The 17,118-nt window shown below is 39.3% G+C and overlaps 1 protein-coding gene across 15 annotated transcripts in view; it reads right to left on the bottom strand.

Moving 5' to 3' along the window:
- PASD1 (PAS domain containing repressor 1) overlaps positions 1 to 17,118 on the bottom strand; it is a 115,441-nt gene that overhangs the window by 71,536 nt on the left and 26,787 nt on the right. For 8 of the 15 annotated variants that reach the window (XM_055376084.2, XM_055376086.2, XM_055376085.2 and 5 more), the window contains 2 exons: positions 5,161 to 5,215; positions 1,999 to 2,090 (listed from right to left, as the gene is read on the bottom strand). In XM_055376084.2, the coding sequence (XP_055232059.1) occupies positions 1,999 to 2,090; positions 5,161 to 5,188 (120 nt within the window). In that variant the 5' untranslated portion in view covers positions 5,189 to 5,215. The remainder of the gene's footprint in view (positions 1 to 1,998; positions 2,091 to 5,160; positions 5,216 to 17,118) is intronic. The other 7 variants (XM_055376097.2, XM_004065019.5, XM_055376088.2 and 4 more) reach the window with 1 other exon arrangement.

The raw sequence follows: 17,118 nt of genomic DNA, 5'->3' as shown, positions 1-17,118 counted from the left end.
AGACGGTTTGCTCTGAGTTAGTCTGGACCCCCATGGGCTGGAGTGTAAGTGAGAAAACATGGTGTGCTACTCGGCTGTGCTACTCAACAGGTCTTGGATTTGGGCAAGGTGCAAGCTCTCCCAGCTTTGGTCTCCTCTTTCCTGCAGTAAAAGGGATCAACATCATTATTAAGTTAATCATAGGCTTCTTATGAGGATGAAATCGGCTACTCTACATGAGAGCACAGTGTAGGTTGTTATGCAGATGTCAGGAGGCTGTTACGTTTGACCAACAGTATGGCAAACAGGAAGGAAACATCCAAAGCTAAGTCGCTGCTCTGAAATACAAGCCATAAGAAACAAAGTCACCTTGCTCTCTTGCCCTCCAAACCCCGCTTTCTTTCATGCTTCAAAAGAATGGCCAAAGCTGTAATGAAACTGGAAAGTGAAGAGAAAGAGCCCTCTACTGTCCCTCTTCTCAGATTCCCTGATGTTTCCATCTCTCTGGTTGAAGTCAGCTCTGATTAGCCAGACTGAGCTTGTTTATTTCAAGAAAAAACTTCATGAATAAAGAACAGACTTTTCTAGGGAAGTTATTAAAGCCTAATGGAGGGGGAAAAAGTGGAAAGGAGGGAATTACCCAAGAAATTCTGATCCTTCCAGTTGAATGCCATATGTTCTGTAGTTGTGAACATAATTATCCCTCTAGGGTGTATTTATACCTTGTCTAGCTTCTAAAATATTTCAAATAAGCATCTGGTTTCATAAAATTGGTAACAGGATTTCACATAACACATTTTAAGTCCTCTATTTAGCAAATATTTGTGTATAGGATCCCTAAAACAAAACCTCTAATAAAATTGAGAGAGAGTCAGGTGCAGTGGCTCACGCCTGTGATCCCAGCACTTTGGGAGGCCAAGGTGGATCGCTTGAGCCCAGGAGCTTGGGAGACCAGCCTGGGTGACAGAGTGAGACGTAATGAAACATAATGAGCTGAACATAGTAGTGTGCACCTCTGGTCCCAGCTACTTTGGGGGCTGAGTTGGGGGAATTGCTTGGGCCCAGAAGTTTGAGGCTGCAGTGAGCCACAATCATACAACTGCACTCCAACCTAGATGACACAGTGAGACCCTGTGTCACAAAAAAAGTGAGAGTCTGTTTCTTAAAAGGAAGAAAAATGAAGTAGAATATTACAATATGGCTCCATTCATTCACAGTCAGAATTTTGCCCCTAACATTGGGATAGGTTTGAAAAGATTCACTCACACAATGCCTTTCTCACACACCTTTATGACCACTAATGGTCATAGTGCTGGGTGGTCAGCCAGTACTGAAGGAGAAAAGGGACTGGACGGATAATTTCCAGGCGTCTAATATTGCCAAACGCTGTACTATATATTTTACACATGTTCACTTTATTTTATTCTCACATCATCTCAATGAGATAAAGATAATTTTTACTCATTTTAAAGAGAAAGAAATCAAGGCTCAGAGATGGTAATTCAGTCAAGACATACAGCAAGTAAGTGACAAAGGCAAAATCTGTATCCCTATCTGTCCCACTCAAAGGAATATGGTCCTTCGGAGTGCAGTTTGTGGCTTGTGAAACTAACCAGTTCTCTTGGAGATAGAAACTATAAACACCTTACATTCTTGATTGGGGGGAAACTACTTGAAGGCTAATTCATTAGAGTATAACCATCTATGTTGAACTAGTCTACCAGATAACCACTTAACTTGCCACTAACCTATGCGAAGACTTGTTTGTGTTTGTTGTCACTCAAAATCAGTGGTTCTCAAAACTCAGTTGGCATAGGAAGCATCCAGGGAGCTTGAGAGAAATGCAAACTCCCGGCCCTAACAGGTTTGAGAGGCTGATTCAGACGATTTAAGTTATCAAGCTCCCTGGTTGATTCTAATGCATATGATCTCCTAATCACACTTTGACAAACACTATTCTTTGTCTTCTATTACATGTATTCAACATATGAAGTAATCAAAGAACAAAAGCCCTCTTACCTGTAGCGTCACTTGGTTGAAGTAATCATAGGTACGAAATGATGGAATCCAGTTTAATTTCCTTTGAGAGCTTTTTGGATTGACTTTGTCTTCTTAGAAAAAGGAAGAAAGTACAGAACAGTGTCACATTAAAATGATTAGCTATGGGTATTAGATTTTTCAAAGTTATACTTAATTTATAGAAAAGACTCTTATGAGAAAATGCTGAGTGCTAATGAAGGATCTGATGTTGGCTAACTAATTGTATATAAATGATCATAAACCCAGAAGTGTTTGGAATTGAAAAAGACTTTGAAGATCATCCAACTCAATTTCTACCACACACATTATGACCTGTCCAACAATTTTATGATTTTTCAACTTCTAGTTCTTTTTTTCCTCTTGAATTCTACCAAAACCCAGTATCCATAATCTGCCAGGTAAGTCAAGGGGCTCTAAGCAGATCCAGACTCCCAAAGCCCTTCCCTAGTCCTAACTAAATTATGAAATTCCACTCTTTAGCTTCATCTATTTAAGCTTTGCGCAAGGTTCCTTAACTAGAATATCTTCAAGCCTTATCTTTTATCTCTTCAAAGCTCCTGGTACTGTCCTCTCCCCCAACTGTCCTATCACATTCTTCAGGGTTTTCTGGTTTCCTCAATGAGAAGTGTGTTTCTGCTCCTGCGCTTAGTCTTTGCTGTCAACATGTGCTCCTCTCTACCTCCCCAACTCCACCCTACTCCACTAACTTCACTAGCAAAGGGACTTCACTAACACAGCCCTCCAATCTCAAGTGATTTTAATGCTTCATGTCAATAAACATTAGTTCCTTCTCCTCACAGAAAAATGAGACCCATAGCATACAACTTTGATCTCTATTAAAAATGTAAAATCCTATGACAAGGATAATGTTGACAGTGGCTATTGCTTTCTTGACAGGCATGAGTCTCTGACTCTTTCCTAGGAGTAGAGTTGGGTAAGAGGGAGGCCATGCATAAAGAGAGCTTTAGAGCCCTCACTGATGAGGGAATGAAAATAGGGTGTGTCACTGGGTGTGAAATAGGAGTAACATGAAAAGTAAACCATGCCAACTGCATAAATGCCTCAGGATCAGTGATCCTGACCACTGTCCCAGCTTGGAAACTCAATTCTAGGCATAGCTCTTCAAACTCAAGAAACAACCCATGACACTCTTCCATAGTCAATTTCTGAAGAAATTTCTCCATTGCCTTCCAGTTCCATCCCATAACTTTCATCTCCTAGACTTCATTCAAAGAAATAAAAAAGAGAGGGGAGTTCATATATTGCCAAGAAAGGATAACCACTGTATTTTATAAATAAATCATAAAGGACTTTTCTACTTTACTATTACCCATGAACTTGTTTTTGTTTATTCTCTAAGGTGTGCATCATATCCAGTTCTTCATCATATCCCCAACGTCTAACATGGTACTTAGGTCATGGCAGGGATTCAGTACCTGTTGTTAAACTGAACCTCTTTTATTCATTTATTTAACGAATGTTTACAGAGCTCCTGCTATGGGTCATATTCTGCTTTACAGGTTTAGGATATAGCATAAACAAGAAAAATAAGGTGACTGTTCTTTTGTATCTTACAGACTGATGGGGCAGCGTAGACAGATAATCAACACATAGACAACAGAACAGACAGTTTCAGGTATCCGCAAGTACAATAATTTGTAAGATCGGGTGATCAAGAAAAGCCTTACTAGGAAGGTACTAGGAAGGTAACATCTGAGCTAAAATTTGATTGACAAGAAAGCAACCATGTGAAGACATGGGACAAAATCGTCTCAAGGAGATGAAACAGTAAGTGCAACATGAAACAGGAAATCATTTTGCCTATTTAAAGAGATGACAAGATCCCAGAGTGGCTGCAGTGGGATGACCAGTGGTTAAAGCAGTAGGAAGTGAAGCCTGAGAGACAGGAAGGGCCAGATCATGTAGGGTATATGGTAAGAAGTTGGTATTTTATGCTGAGTAAAACATGAAGTGCTTTTAATTATTATTATTATTATTATTATTATTATTATTATTATTATTTTGAGATGGAGTCTTGCTCTGTCTCCCAGGCTGGAGTGCAGTGGTGCAATCTCAGCTCACTACAACCTCCGCCTTCCAGGTTCAAGCCATTGTCCTGCCTCAGCCTCCCGAGCAGCCGGGACTACAGGTACCTGCCATCACACCCAGTTAATTTTTTGTATTTTTAGTAGAGACGGGGTTTCACCATGTTGGCCAGGCTGGTCTTGAACTCCTGACCTCAGGTGATCCACCCACCTCGGCCTCCCAAAGTGCCAAGATGACAGGTGTGAGCCAGCGTGCCCAGCCCATGAAGTGCTTTTAAGTAGGAGAGTGACATGTTAGGTTTTTACAAGATCCCTATGGTTGTTTGTTACAAACAGAATAAAGTGGGTAGCAAAGATAGAGGCAGAATCTAGCTATGAACCTTCATGAAAAGTAAGAGATGAAGGAGTGGGGAGATGTTGGACAAAGGATATAAGATTTCAGTTAGAGTAAGTTCAAGAGTTCTATTGCACATCATGGTGACTACAGTAAATAACAGTATATTGTACACTTGAGAATTGCTAAGAGAGTAGATTTTATGTGGTCTCATCAGAAAAAGGTAAGTATGTGAGGTAATGCATATATCAATTAGCTGGATTTAGCCATTCCACAATGTATCAAATGTATCCATTGGATACCACAGATCATACTGCAAACTTTTTGACAAAAACTTTTTGATCAGTGTACTTGAATCTATTTTAGAAGTTTGATCTGGAAAAATAAGTTAATTTATCTTCTCAAACACAAATGAATTTAAGCTGTAGGCAAGCCAAGGCTCAAAAACTGTCTTCTAAAAATATCAAGGACTGTATACTTGTCAGTCATTTGACAACCCTTAGAGTCAGCTCTGGGCAGGCACTGTGCAAGGCATGGAGGACACAGTTTGAGGAAGAGGGCTGTCAGGTAAATAGGTAATGTGCTAAGTATTATAATAGAGCTGGAGCTGAGAGTTATGAAAAAAAAAAACACTGGAGAAACCACATTTCTCTGAGTGAATCAGGCTTCCCTGAGGAAGTAGCATTTTGCTAGATGTGAAACAGGAACAGAGGACGAGGGAGAGGGCTTTGACAGAAATATCAGTCAGTTATGAATGCATACCTCTTCTCTTTTTCCCTGTCATCTTCATTCATTATTCAGTGACATAGGAAGACTCCTGAAATCAAAGTGAAGCAACATTTTACTAAGAGATCAGTCTATGGTGAATCACAGTAAAGCAATAAGACTAATCAAAATTCTCAATTGTGTAACACTTTTCCCTCAAGGAATGTCTACTTCTTTTAAAGATAGGCTTTCATTAAGTACCAATAACACTCTCATATGTTATGTAGATGTTGAAGACTTGCTTTATTGCATAATCCCCAATGAATATTTTTGATAATAACATTACAAATGAATATATTTGTAAAAGTTACAAAAACATTCTGTGGTTACACCACTTAACCAAAAAAAAAACCAAATATTTGTATTTTAATTCCATACCCTTAATTTGTGTTTTAATTCCATACCCTTAAATTCATTTAACTTTCACTAACTTTGAGAAAATTTAAGGAAATGAAGACAGATGCAGTTTGAAAGCTTCATGCCAAGTGTGTACATGCCACAAAAGGGAAAAATCTGCATTATTGTTGATGTTCACAGAAATCCTTGACATATAAAACAATAGCCCTGAAATCACTGAAGTCCTCTGCTTTGAGCTGTACAATTAGACTCACATATCACCTCAAGGCCAAAGCCTCAAGGTAGATGTCAATGGCATCCCAATACATATGTGTTACAAAAAAGTGATTAAAATATAGCAAACATCCTTTAAATGTTCTCTAAGTAAGGGAAAGTTCAGGGAGTCAAACACTGGAAAGGTACTGAGCACAAAACATGAACCCGTGCTTGGTGTTAATGCTCTCCTAGATAAAAAATAACCTGAACAGGGAAGTGAAACTAAAAATCACCACCTCTCCCTATGTATAGCCCGAACTCCCAGAGGCTAACATTACATTGAAAAGAAAAATTGGATAAAAAAATAACCCAAACAGCGAAGTGGAATTAAAACTCACCACCTCTCCCTACATGTAGCCAGGACTCCCAGAGGCTAACATTACATTGAAAAAAAAAATCCTCCTACCAACAAAAGAAGAAAACAGGAAGCTTGTCTGTCTCAGCATGTTCTCTGGGTACAGGAGAAAAGACACCACCATACTGAATCAACCTTGGGGTTCCAGAAAAAGCAAAGATAAACCCCTTCTGGAGACATACTTTCTAAAGACAGATTCCACAGAATTTCCACAAATAAGGCACTGTTGAAGATGAGCTCACCATTCAAAATTAGAAAATACATAAGGAAATAATCTTTCCCCCTCCCCCTCCCCCTCTCTCGCTCCCGTCTCCCTCTTTGCATGGTCTCCCTCTCCCTCTCCCTCGTCTCCCTCTTTGCATGGTCTCCCTCTGATGCCGAGCCGAGGCTGGACTGTACTGCCACCATCTCGACTCACTGCAACCTCCCTGACTGATTCTCCTGCCTCAGCTTGCCGAGTGCCTGGGATTGCAGGTGCACGCCACCACGCCTGACTGGTTTTCGTATTTTTTGGTGGAGACGGGGTTTCGCCTTGTTGGCCGGGCTGGTCTCCAGCTCCTGACCGCGAGTGATCTGCCAGCCTCGGCCTCCCGAGGTGCCAGGATTGCAAACGGAGTCTCGCTCACTCAGTGCTCAATGTTGCCCAGGCTGGTGTGCAGTGGCATGATCTCGGCTCACTACAACCTCCACCTCCCAGCCGCCCGCCTTGGCTTCCCAAAGTGCCAAGATTGCAGCCTCTGCCCGGCCGCCACCCTGTCTAGGAAGTGAGGAGTGTCTCTGCCTGGCTGCCCATCATCTGGGATGTGAGGAGGCCCTCTGCCCGGCCGCCCAGTCTGGGAAATGAGGAGCGCCTCTTCCCAGCCGTCATCCCGTCTAGGAGGTGAGGAGCGTCTCTGCCCGGCCGCCCATCGTCTGGGATGTAGGGAGCGCCTCTGCCCGTCCACCCCGTCTGAGATGTGAGGAGCGCCTCTGCCCGGCCGCGACCCTGTCTGGGAACTGAGGAGTGTCTCTGCCCCGCCGCCACCCCGTCTGGGAGGTGAGGAGCGTCTCTGACTGGCCGCCCCGTCTGAGAAGTGAGGAGCCCCTCCGCCCGGCAGCCGCCCCGTCTGGGAAGTGAGGAGCGTCTCCGCCCGGCAGCCGCCCAGTCCGGGAGGTGGGGGGCAGCCCTCGCCCGGCCAGCCGCCCTGTCCGGGAGGTGGGGGGCACCTCTGCCCTGCCACCCCGTCTGGGAAGTGAGGAGCCCCTCTGCCCGGCCGCCGCCCCATCTGGGAGGTGTACCCAACAGCTCATTGAGAACGGGCCATGATGACGATGGCGGTTTTGTCGAATAGAAAAGGGGGAAATGTGGGGAAAAGAAAGAGAGATCAGATTGTTACTGTGTCTGTGTAGAAAGAAGTAGACATAGGAGACTCCATTTTGTTCTGTTCTAAGAAAAATTCTTCTGCCTTGGGATGCTGTTAATCTATAACCTTACCCCCAACCCCATGCTCTCTGAAACATACGCTGTGTCCACTAAGGGTTAAATGGATTAAGGGCGGTGCAAGATGTGCTTTGTTAAACAGATGCTTGAAGGCAGCATACTGGTTAAGAGTCATCACCACTCCCTAATCTCAAGTACCCAGGGACACAAACACTGTGGAAGGCGGCAGGGCCCTCTGCCTAGGAAAACCAGAGACCTTTGTTCACATGTTTATCTGCTGACCTTCCCTCCACTATTGTCCTATGACCCTGCCAAATCCCCCTCTCCAAGAAACACCCAAGAATGATCAATAAATACTAAAAAAAAAATAATAATAATAATAATAATCTATCAATCCCCAAAATAAGGGACACACATACCCCAACAGTATGAATCCCCCAAGAACTTCAAATAGATGTGGACAAAGATGAATTAGAAATTATATAAATAGATATATTCAATGAAACTAATTTTTAAAAGATGGATTGAACAATGTATTAGAAACATCAGATAGGGAAATTAGTAAGTGGAACAGAGCTATGAGGAAACTTGCCATACAGTAGGAGAAATGGGTTAGAAAATATGAAACAAGAGGTTATGAGACATGAAGGACAAAATGGGAAGGCACAGTATATATCTAAGAGGGGTTCCAGATGGGCATAATAGCAAGGGTAGATGAGCAGTAAGGAGATAATTTTAAATTTTCCAGAATGGAAAATGTGACCCAATCTGGATAAATCAAAATAAAACCACACCTAGAAATATCACAGTGAAATCTCAGAGCACAAAAAACAGCTAAGCCATTCTAAGCCATAAAAAAGATCAATACATACCAAAGAATATTATCATATGGACCGTATTTTCTGGCCCAAATACAATTAAATTAGAAATCAATAATAAAAAGACAATACAAAACCTGATCGATTTGAACATTCAAAATAACAAAACTTCCTAAATAGCTCTGAAAAGCAGAAAATACTCAGAACTAAAGTATTACAAGTATACCACATATTACAAATATATTAAAGTAAAATGCAGCTAAAGTAGTACCAAAGCTTTTAGTCTTAAATACCTATTAGGAAAAAAAGTAAACAAAAACTAGTAAACAAGTTAGTAAACAAAATTAGTAAGTTGGCCGGGTGCAGTGGCTCACGCCTGTAATCTCAGCACTTTGGGAGGCCGAGGCGGGCAGATTACCTGAAGTCAGGAGTTCGAGACTAGCCTCGGCAACATGGTAAAGCCCTCTCTCTACTAAAATACAAAACTTAGCTGGGCGTAGTGGCAGGCACCTATAATCGCAGCTACTCTGGAGGCTGAGGCAGGAGAATTGCTTGAACCTGGGAGGCAGAGATTGCAGTGAGCTGAGATCGCACCACTGCACTCCAGCCTAGGCGACTGAGTGAGACTCCATTTCATACATACAAACAAACAAACAAACAAACAAAATTAATAAATTAGTAAACAAAATAATTTAAAAATAAAAGTAAAGCTAAAGAAAGGAGAAGAAAATAATAGATAGGACCAGAAAATAATGCAATAAAAATAAAGATAAAACAGAAATCTTAAAATGGTTTCTTAAAATAAAAAGTAGTGAAATAAATAAAGCATTGTTATACAAGATTAATCAAGAAACATGGGAGAGGACACATTTTGGAATGAAAGGGCATATTATAAATACAACATAATAAAAAGCAGTATGATCAACTTTATACCCATAAATTTGAAAACAGAGAAACAGATAAAATGGGATACTGCCTTGGAAAATGAATTTTACCCAAACCTATTTAAGGATACAAAGAAAACCTGAATAAACTCTACAAATCTAAATAAATAAATTTGGTAGTTAAAAATCCATCCACAGAAAATAACCTAAACAAATCTAAACAAAACCTGATGATTTCGCAAATGGATGCTTCTAAACATTTAGAGAACTGATAGGTATCTCCTATCCCATGCAGATTACACTAGAAAACACATAAAAAGAGAAATTACCCAATCTATTTTATAATGCTAGTATATTCTTCATACCAAACCAGAGAAAGGCAGCATCAAAAAGAGATATTTTATGTCAGTTTTGTTTATGATCCATATGAAAAAGTTCTAAATAAATTGTAAAAACCCAAACCAGCAGGGTATTAAGAAAGTGGAGTTAATCCAGAAATATCAGGATACTTTCACATTAGAAAAAATATATAATTCAACATCCCAGTTAAAAAGAGAAAAAGCATGTGATCATCTCAGTAGATTCAGAAAAACACATTTGATGTAATTTAATACACACATATGATTTTTGAAAATATTCTTAACAGACTAGGAATAGACAGGAAGTTCCTTAACCTGATAAAATATGTCAACCAGAAACATACAAACCTCCTAAAGGTAGAACATTAAAGGAATTTTTTAGCTTCAGGAAAAAAAAGAGTGGTTGCTGAAACACTTAACACAGTGCTAAAGGTGCTAACCAATGCCTTAAGGCAAGAAAAGTAAATAAAATGGATAATTATTGGAAAGGAAAAATAAAACTGTCTGCATTCATGAACACTCTGATTATCTACACAGAAAACCTAAGAAATTCTGCAAATTATTAGAAATAAAATAGTCCAGCAAGGTTGCTGTGTACAAGATTAATATTTAAAAATTAATTTGTTCCTACATACCAGCAACCAAAATTAGGAAATATTTTTAAAACATACAATAGCAACAAAAAGTTACAGAAGTCTGCTATGGCTTGGTTGTGGTTTCCTGTCTCCACCAAAACTCATGTTGAAATTTGATCCTTAAAAAGAGGCAATGCTGGAAGGTGGAGCCTAGTGAGAAGGTTTGGGTTATGAATGGCTTGGTGCCATTCTCCTGGTAGTGAGTTCTCACTCTCTTGATACAGGATTACTTCTCAGGGGAATGGATTAATTTCTGAGAGACTGAGTTGTTAGAAGCTTAAGTTCCTCCTCCTGCTTGCCTCACGTTTTGCACATGTCCCCTTCCCCTTAGACTTTCTCTGCCATGTTGTGATGTAGCGCAAAATCCCTTGCCAGAAGCTAGGGCCATCCCCTTGAACTTCTCATCCTGCAGAACCTTGAGTTAAATAAGCCCCTTTTCTTTATAAATTACCCAGTCTCAGGTATTCTGTTATAACAACAGAAAACAGACTAAGACAGGATTGCTGCTTATCACTCTAGAATAACTGATGTGGGAACAGTCCCCCTGCCATAAACAATTAGGAAACTGGACAAATTATAGGAAATGCCTGTTCTAAGACACTGGAAAGCAGGTAGCACATGCCTGTGATCTTTGAGATAAGAGCAAAAATGAGAAGAGCTCCACAGAAATCCCAGATTTCTACCTGAGGGCACTTCCAGACCATGATTGAGGGAGAAGGATCTCAACCAGAATAAAGTGGTCTCATTAAGTTTTAGGAAACAGACATAAGAGTTCAGAAAACCGAGAAAGATGGTTACAATTTGTGGAGCAGAGTATCAGAAAGAAGGGAGCTCTGGGGGAAAAAGAGTTCCAGAAATCTGCACACATGTTTTTTGTTTTTTGTTGTTTTTTTTGAGACAGAGTCTCACTCTGTCGCCAGGGCTGGAGTACAGTGGCACGATCTCGGCTCACTGCAAGCTCTGCCTCCCGGGTTCACGCCATTCTCCTGCCTCAACTTCCCGAGTAGCCGGGACTACAGGGGCCTGCCACAACGCCGGGTACATTTTTTTTTTCTTTTGTATTTTTAGTAGAGACGGGGTTTCACCATGTTAGCCAGGATGGTCTCCATCTCCTGACCTCGTGATCCGCCCGCCTCAGCCTCCCAAAGTCCTGGGATTACAGGCGTGAGCCACTGCGCCCGGCCTGCAAGGTGACATTCTACAAGACCAGTCAAAGATCAAAACTACCAGGGAGAGAACAAATGGTATGAATACAAAACTAAATAACCACCACAGTTCATGCCTAGGTGGAAGACATTTGAGTTGTATCCAGCCAGAGTAGAGGAAAAGGAGCAGAGTCTCTCTCAGTGTGGGATGGTATCAGGCAATCTAAAATATAAGTAACTAGATTCCCAGAAGAGGGAGGCAAAAATATTTTTTGGAAAAAGAATTACCAATTTTTTTGCCATACTGGATGAAAAATATAAACTCATATATCCAAGAATATTGGTGAACCCAATAAAATAAACACAAAGAAAAACTAAAACAAATTGCTGAAAACCAATTTTAAACAGAAATCTTAAAAGCAAACAGAAATAAAAGATACATTTAATACAGGAGGAAAAATAATGTTTTCTCTCTGGCTTCCCATCAGAACAACTCAAACCAAAAGACAATGAAACATCTTTAAAGTGCTGGGAAAGGGGGGTTGGAAAATCAACCTAGAATTCTACATCCAGCAAAAATACACCCTTTGAGAAAACTAAAGATATTTTCAGGTGAACAAAATCTGAAAGAAGTCAATGAGAAGCATACCAGCTTTAATAGAAATATTAAAGGAAGTACTTCAGGTAGAAGGAAAATGATCCCAGGTGGAATCTCAGATCTACACAAAGGAATGAAAAGCACTGGCAAGAATATATATGTTCATAAATATAAAAGAATGTTTCTCTTCTTTAATTTATTTCTTTAAAAGATAATTGATGTAAAAGCAAAATATTCTAGAGTTTATGATATATGCTGAAGTAAAACCCGTGACAATGATAGCACAAAGGATGGGAGGGTGGAAAACAGAAATCTGCTGTTGTAAGCTTCTTACATTATACATGAAGTGGCACAATATTAATCCATGGCAGACTGTAATAAATTAAAGATGTATATGACAAACTGCCTAGACAACAAATAAAAGGCACAGATATAGATTATAAATCAAAAAAGAGATAAAATGGAATACTAATTAAAAGCTCATTTAATCCAAAAGAAAGCAGAAAAAAGAAGACAATGGAAACAGCAATCAAATAGGACAAACAGAAAACATATAGTAAGATGGTAGACTTAAATCAAAACATACTCATAATAATATAAATTATCAGCCAGGCACGGTGGCTCACGCCTGTAATCCTAGCACTTTGGGAGGCTGAGGTGGGTGGATCACGAGGTCAGGAGATCGAGACCATCCTGGCTAACACAGTGAAACCCGGTCTCTACTAAAAATACAAAAAATTGGCCAGGCGTGGTGGCGGGCACCTGTAGTCCCAGCTGCTCAGGAGGCTGAGGCAGGAGAATGGCGTGAATCCAGGAGGCGGAGATTGCAGTGAGCCGAGACCGTGCCACTGCATTCCAGCCTGGGTGACAGAGTGAGACTCCGTCTCAAAATAATAATAATAATATAAATTATCAATGGACTAAACACACAAATGTAGTTTAGGATTGTTGATTAGATTTTTAAAAAGCAAGACCAAACTATATGTATAGTCTATAAGAAACTCAATTTAATTATAAAGACACAGGTTAAAAGTGGGATTAACCACTGTGGAAGACAGTGTGATGATTCCTCAAGGATCTAGAACTAGAAATACCATTTGACCCAGCAATCCCATTACTGGGCATATACCCAAAGGATTATAAATCATGCTACTATAAAGACACATGCACACATATGTTTATTGCAGCACTATTCACAATAGCAAAGACTTGGAACCAACCCAAATGTCCATCAATGATAGACTGGATTCAGAAAACGTGGCACATATACGCCATGGAATAGTATGCAGCCATAAAAAAGGATGGGTTCATGTCCTTTGCGGGGACATGGAAGAAGCTGGGAACCATCATTCTCAGCAAACTATTGCAAGGACAGAAAACCATACACCGCATGTTCTCACTCATAGGTGGGAATCAAACAATGAGAACACTTGGACACAGGGCAGGGAATATCACACACTGGGGCCTGTCAGGGGTGGGGGGTTGGGGGAGGGATAGCATTAGGAGGAATACCTAATGTAAATGACGAGTTGATGGGTGCAGCAAACCAATATGACACATGTATACCTATATATCAAACCTGCACATTGTGCACATGTACCCTAGAACTTAGAGTATAATAATAAAATTTTTAAAAATAAAATAAAAAAATAAACTTAAATAACTACAAAAAAGTGGGATAAAAACATATATACCACTCAGCCCTAATAATAAAAGATTTGGGTGACTATATTAATATTACACAAAGTAGACTCTAGGATAAATATATCACTAGGGAAAAGAAGGGACGTTTCATAATGATAAAGGAAGTCAATCAAGAAAACTTAACAACCCTAAATATGTTTACATCTAACTACAAAGCTTTACAGTGAAGTAAAAACGGACATAAATGAAAGAAGAAATAAATAAATCCACAATTAAGAGTAGGTAATTTAAATACTCCCCTTAGTAATCAATAGAATAAATAAAGAGAAAATAAGTAAGGATATCGAAGACTTAACATTACCAGCAATAATATTTACAGAAAACCACATCCAGGCAGCTATGGAACGTACATTATCTTCCACTGTATATGGAACATTCAATAAGATTCAACATCTACTGTTTCAATAAATTTAAAGCATTAAAATCACACAGATTTTGTTCTCTGACCACAACAGGATTAAATTAGTAATACTAAACAAACAAATATCTGGAAACCCCTCAAATATTTGGAAGTTAAATGTCATACTTCTAAACAATCTGTGGGTCAAAGAAGAAACCCCAAAGAAAATTGGAAAATATTTCAAAATGATTTACTATAAAAATTAATTTTAAATTCCAAAAACTTCAATAATCTAATTGTAATTTATTAAAATTACATTTATACATCTTTATGGTATATATTTCCATCAAGAAAAGTTCTCTCTCTACAATTATTCAAACCCGTTTTTTATGTTCTTAAATAACATTTATAGGTTCCTTCATATAGAAAGGAAACTATACAGTGCTTAGTAGCTAATTTAACAAAAATGCACAGAAATACTACACTAGAAATAATAAGGCTTTATTGAATCACATAAAATAAATGCAGTGACAATGCGAAGTCTGTGTAAGGGATGTCTCAATATCATCAATTTATCAGATCTTCCCAACTAATGTACAAATTAACATAATTCTGATCAAACCAGTAAGTTTTTTTGTTTTGCTTTGCTTTGTTTTTCTATGTAACTTCACAAGTTAATTACAAAATTCCTGTGGAATGTAAAGGGCCAAAACATCTACAATAACTTTGAAGAACAACAGCAATATAAAGGGTGTGCCTACTAGACATCAAAGCTTATTATAAAGCTACTGTATTTAGGCTAATCAATAATGGTAAACACATACATATAGCAGAGAAGAGACAACATAAACTGAAATTTGATTTATGATAAAAGAGGCATTAAAATTTTGAAGTTTTACCATGGAGAGAGACAAAAAAAGAGAGAGAGAGAGTATGTGTGTGTGTTTAATACAGCCCTTTCTGTGTTTTGGGGCAACAAAATTTGTTTACAAGTTCTTTGAAGACAGGAGCCATGCTTTACATATCTTTGATACCTCCAACAGCACACAGCTTCACACAGAGCACACACTCAAAATCCACAGATAAACACCTGACCACTCTCCTTACCTACTGGGCAAGGTAGGCTCAAACACCTAACTGCTAATGGACTTTGCACCTTCTCCACTCAGTAATTCATTCTAAAACAACAGATTCAGAAACTTATGTCGGTGAAAGAACATGGAAAGATTGAAAAAGAGTAAGGCTAATTAAAAGCTCTCAGGCCAAGAATAGTGAGCCCTCCTATGCAAAATAATAATTAATTGGTTGGAAATAGCTGTTTACATAAGTACATTTTTCCAAAATCAATGGGAAATAATCTAAAATCCCATCAAATTGTATTACTGAAGTATAATATAAAGGTCAGGAGGGTCACACTTGCAAACATTTCTTCTAAGAGGTTTTGTGGGGAGTGTTGTTCTCATCCATTTTTAATTTTCTGGAAAAACGTATGATAGATGTGTGTGTACACACACATCTATACGTACATAGATATTTGTTTTAGTTTACAAGAAAACACACTGAATAGGTGGATTTAATTCATCACTGGCTCTCTGTAGTTGAGAATCACTTAGATATATACTTTCCGGCATGACTACTATGATAATATAGATGTATCAGTGTCTAATTGGGATAAGGCCCACAGTCAAAAGAATCCTCAGTCTAACTCTCTCAGTCTCAAAACTTCCAAGACCCAAATATCAGACTTACAGCTCAAGCTCCACAGCAATACCAACCTTTTCTAGAGACAAGTGACTTACTGATCAAAATCTGGGCTCCTGTTGCTAATGTTCCTGAAACATGTTGCAGGAGTTCTATCTGGGACCTATGTGACATACATGTCATGTGCCATATCTCCCAGAACAAATATTTCAGGACTAAATGACACTAAAGTTGTAATCCTGAATTAGAATCAAAGTGAAGCATGTCCTGGCTGGGTGCAGTGGCTCACACCTGCAATCCCGGCACTTCGGGAGGTCAAGGCAGGAGGATAGCTTGAGCCCAGGAGTTCAAGACCAGCCTGGGCAACATGGTGAAAATATAAGAAATAAGCTGGGCATGATGGTGTGCACCTGTAGACCCAGCTACTGTGGAGGCTGAGGTGGGAGGATCGCTTGAGCCTGGGAGGCGGAGGTTGCAGTGAGATGACATGGCACCACTGCACTCCAGCCTGGGCGACAGAGTGAGACCATCTCAAATAAAAGTAAAAATAAAAATAAAAATAAAAAGTGAAAGTGGAACATGTCCTGAGAATGAGTCCAGGACCCATTTACTATGGGGTTAGGTTCAAGGTATTAAATCTTCCACCATCCATGGACTACTTTACAATGCCAAACTTTTACTACACCTGACAGCCGTGGAAGGAGAGAAACCAGGCTGAGGTGCAAGAATCGCAAGATCATGACTTTCTGAATGCAAACCTAGGGGACTAGGAAAGAGTTTAAAATAAAGACTAAAGCACTGTAATTCATGAGTTTACTTACGTATCTCAGGGCTGATGTCCTTTCCAACAAATCCTTCACAAATTCAGATAAATAACTTGTATTCATCCATCTTTGCCTGTTCTGCCTTTTCAAGTTGAATTTTAGTGCAGTTCCATGTGAAATGTCTATATCTGTGGCATTCTTCATTTTCAAATAGAGTAACATTTGCCCAGGACTAGGAGTCCAAGCTCCCTTTATCCTCCCACCCCAGATTACATTTCTTATTTCATGGAATATCTCATTTGTGACACTCCCCAGTAGATTTTTCATGTTTTGTAATCAATGCAGAGGCTAGTGAAAAGCATGTTTTCAGAGAATCTGTATTACGAAAAATACTTATAATGTTGTCTGGAAAAGGTTACAGGATTGTATGTGCTATATGAACCCAATCATGTTAAGCAAATGATCAAATGCAATATTGTGTAGAAAACAGAATGAGAAATAAAAGCAAAGCATTCACAAGGTATCTTTTAGTGATAGAACAACGAGCAAGTAAATTTTTTTTATATTTTTAAAGTTTGTTACAATTAGTATGTGTGCCATTCAGAATTAAGAAACTCCTC

Source organism: Gorilla gorilla, chromosome X (genome assembly GCF_029281585.2).
Source record: "Gorilla gorilla gorilla isolate KB3781 chromosome X, NHGRI_mGorGor1-v2.1_pri, whole genome shotgun sequence".
In the NCBI taxonomy this organism is placed as follows: Eukaryota; Metazoa; Chordata; class Mammalia; order Primates; family Hominidae; genus Gorilla; species Gorilla gorilla.
This window is presented reverse-complemented; position numbering and strand designations above follow the sequence as displayed.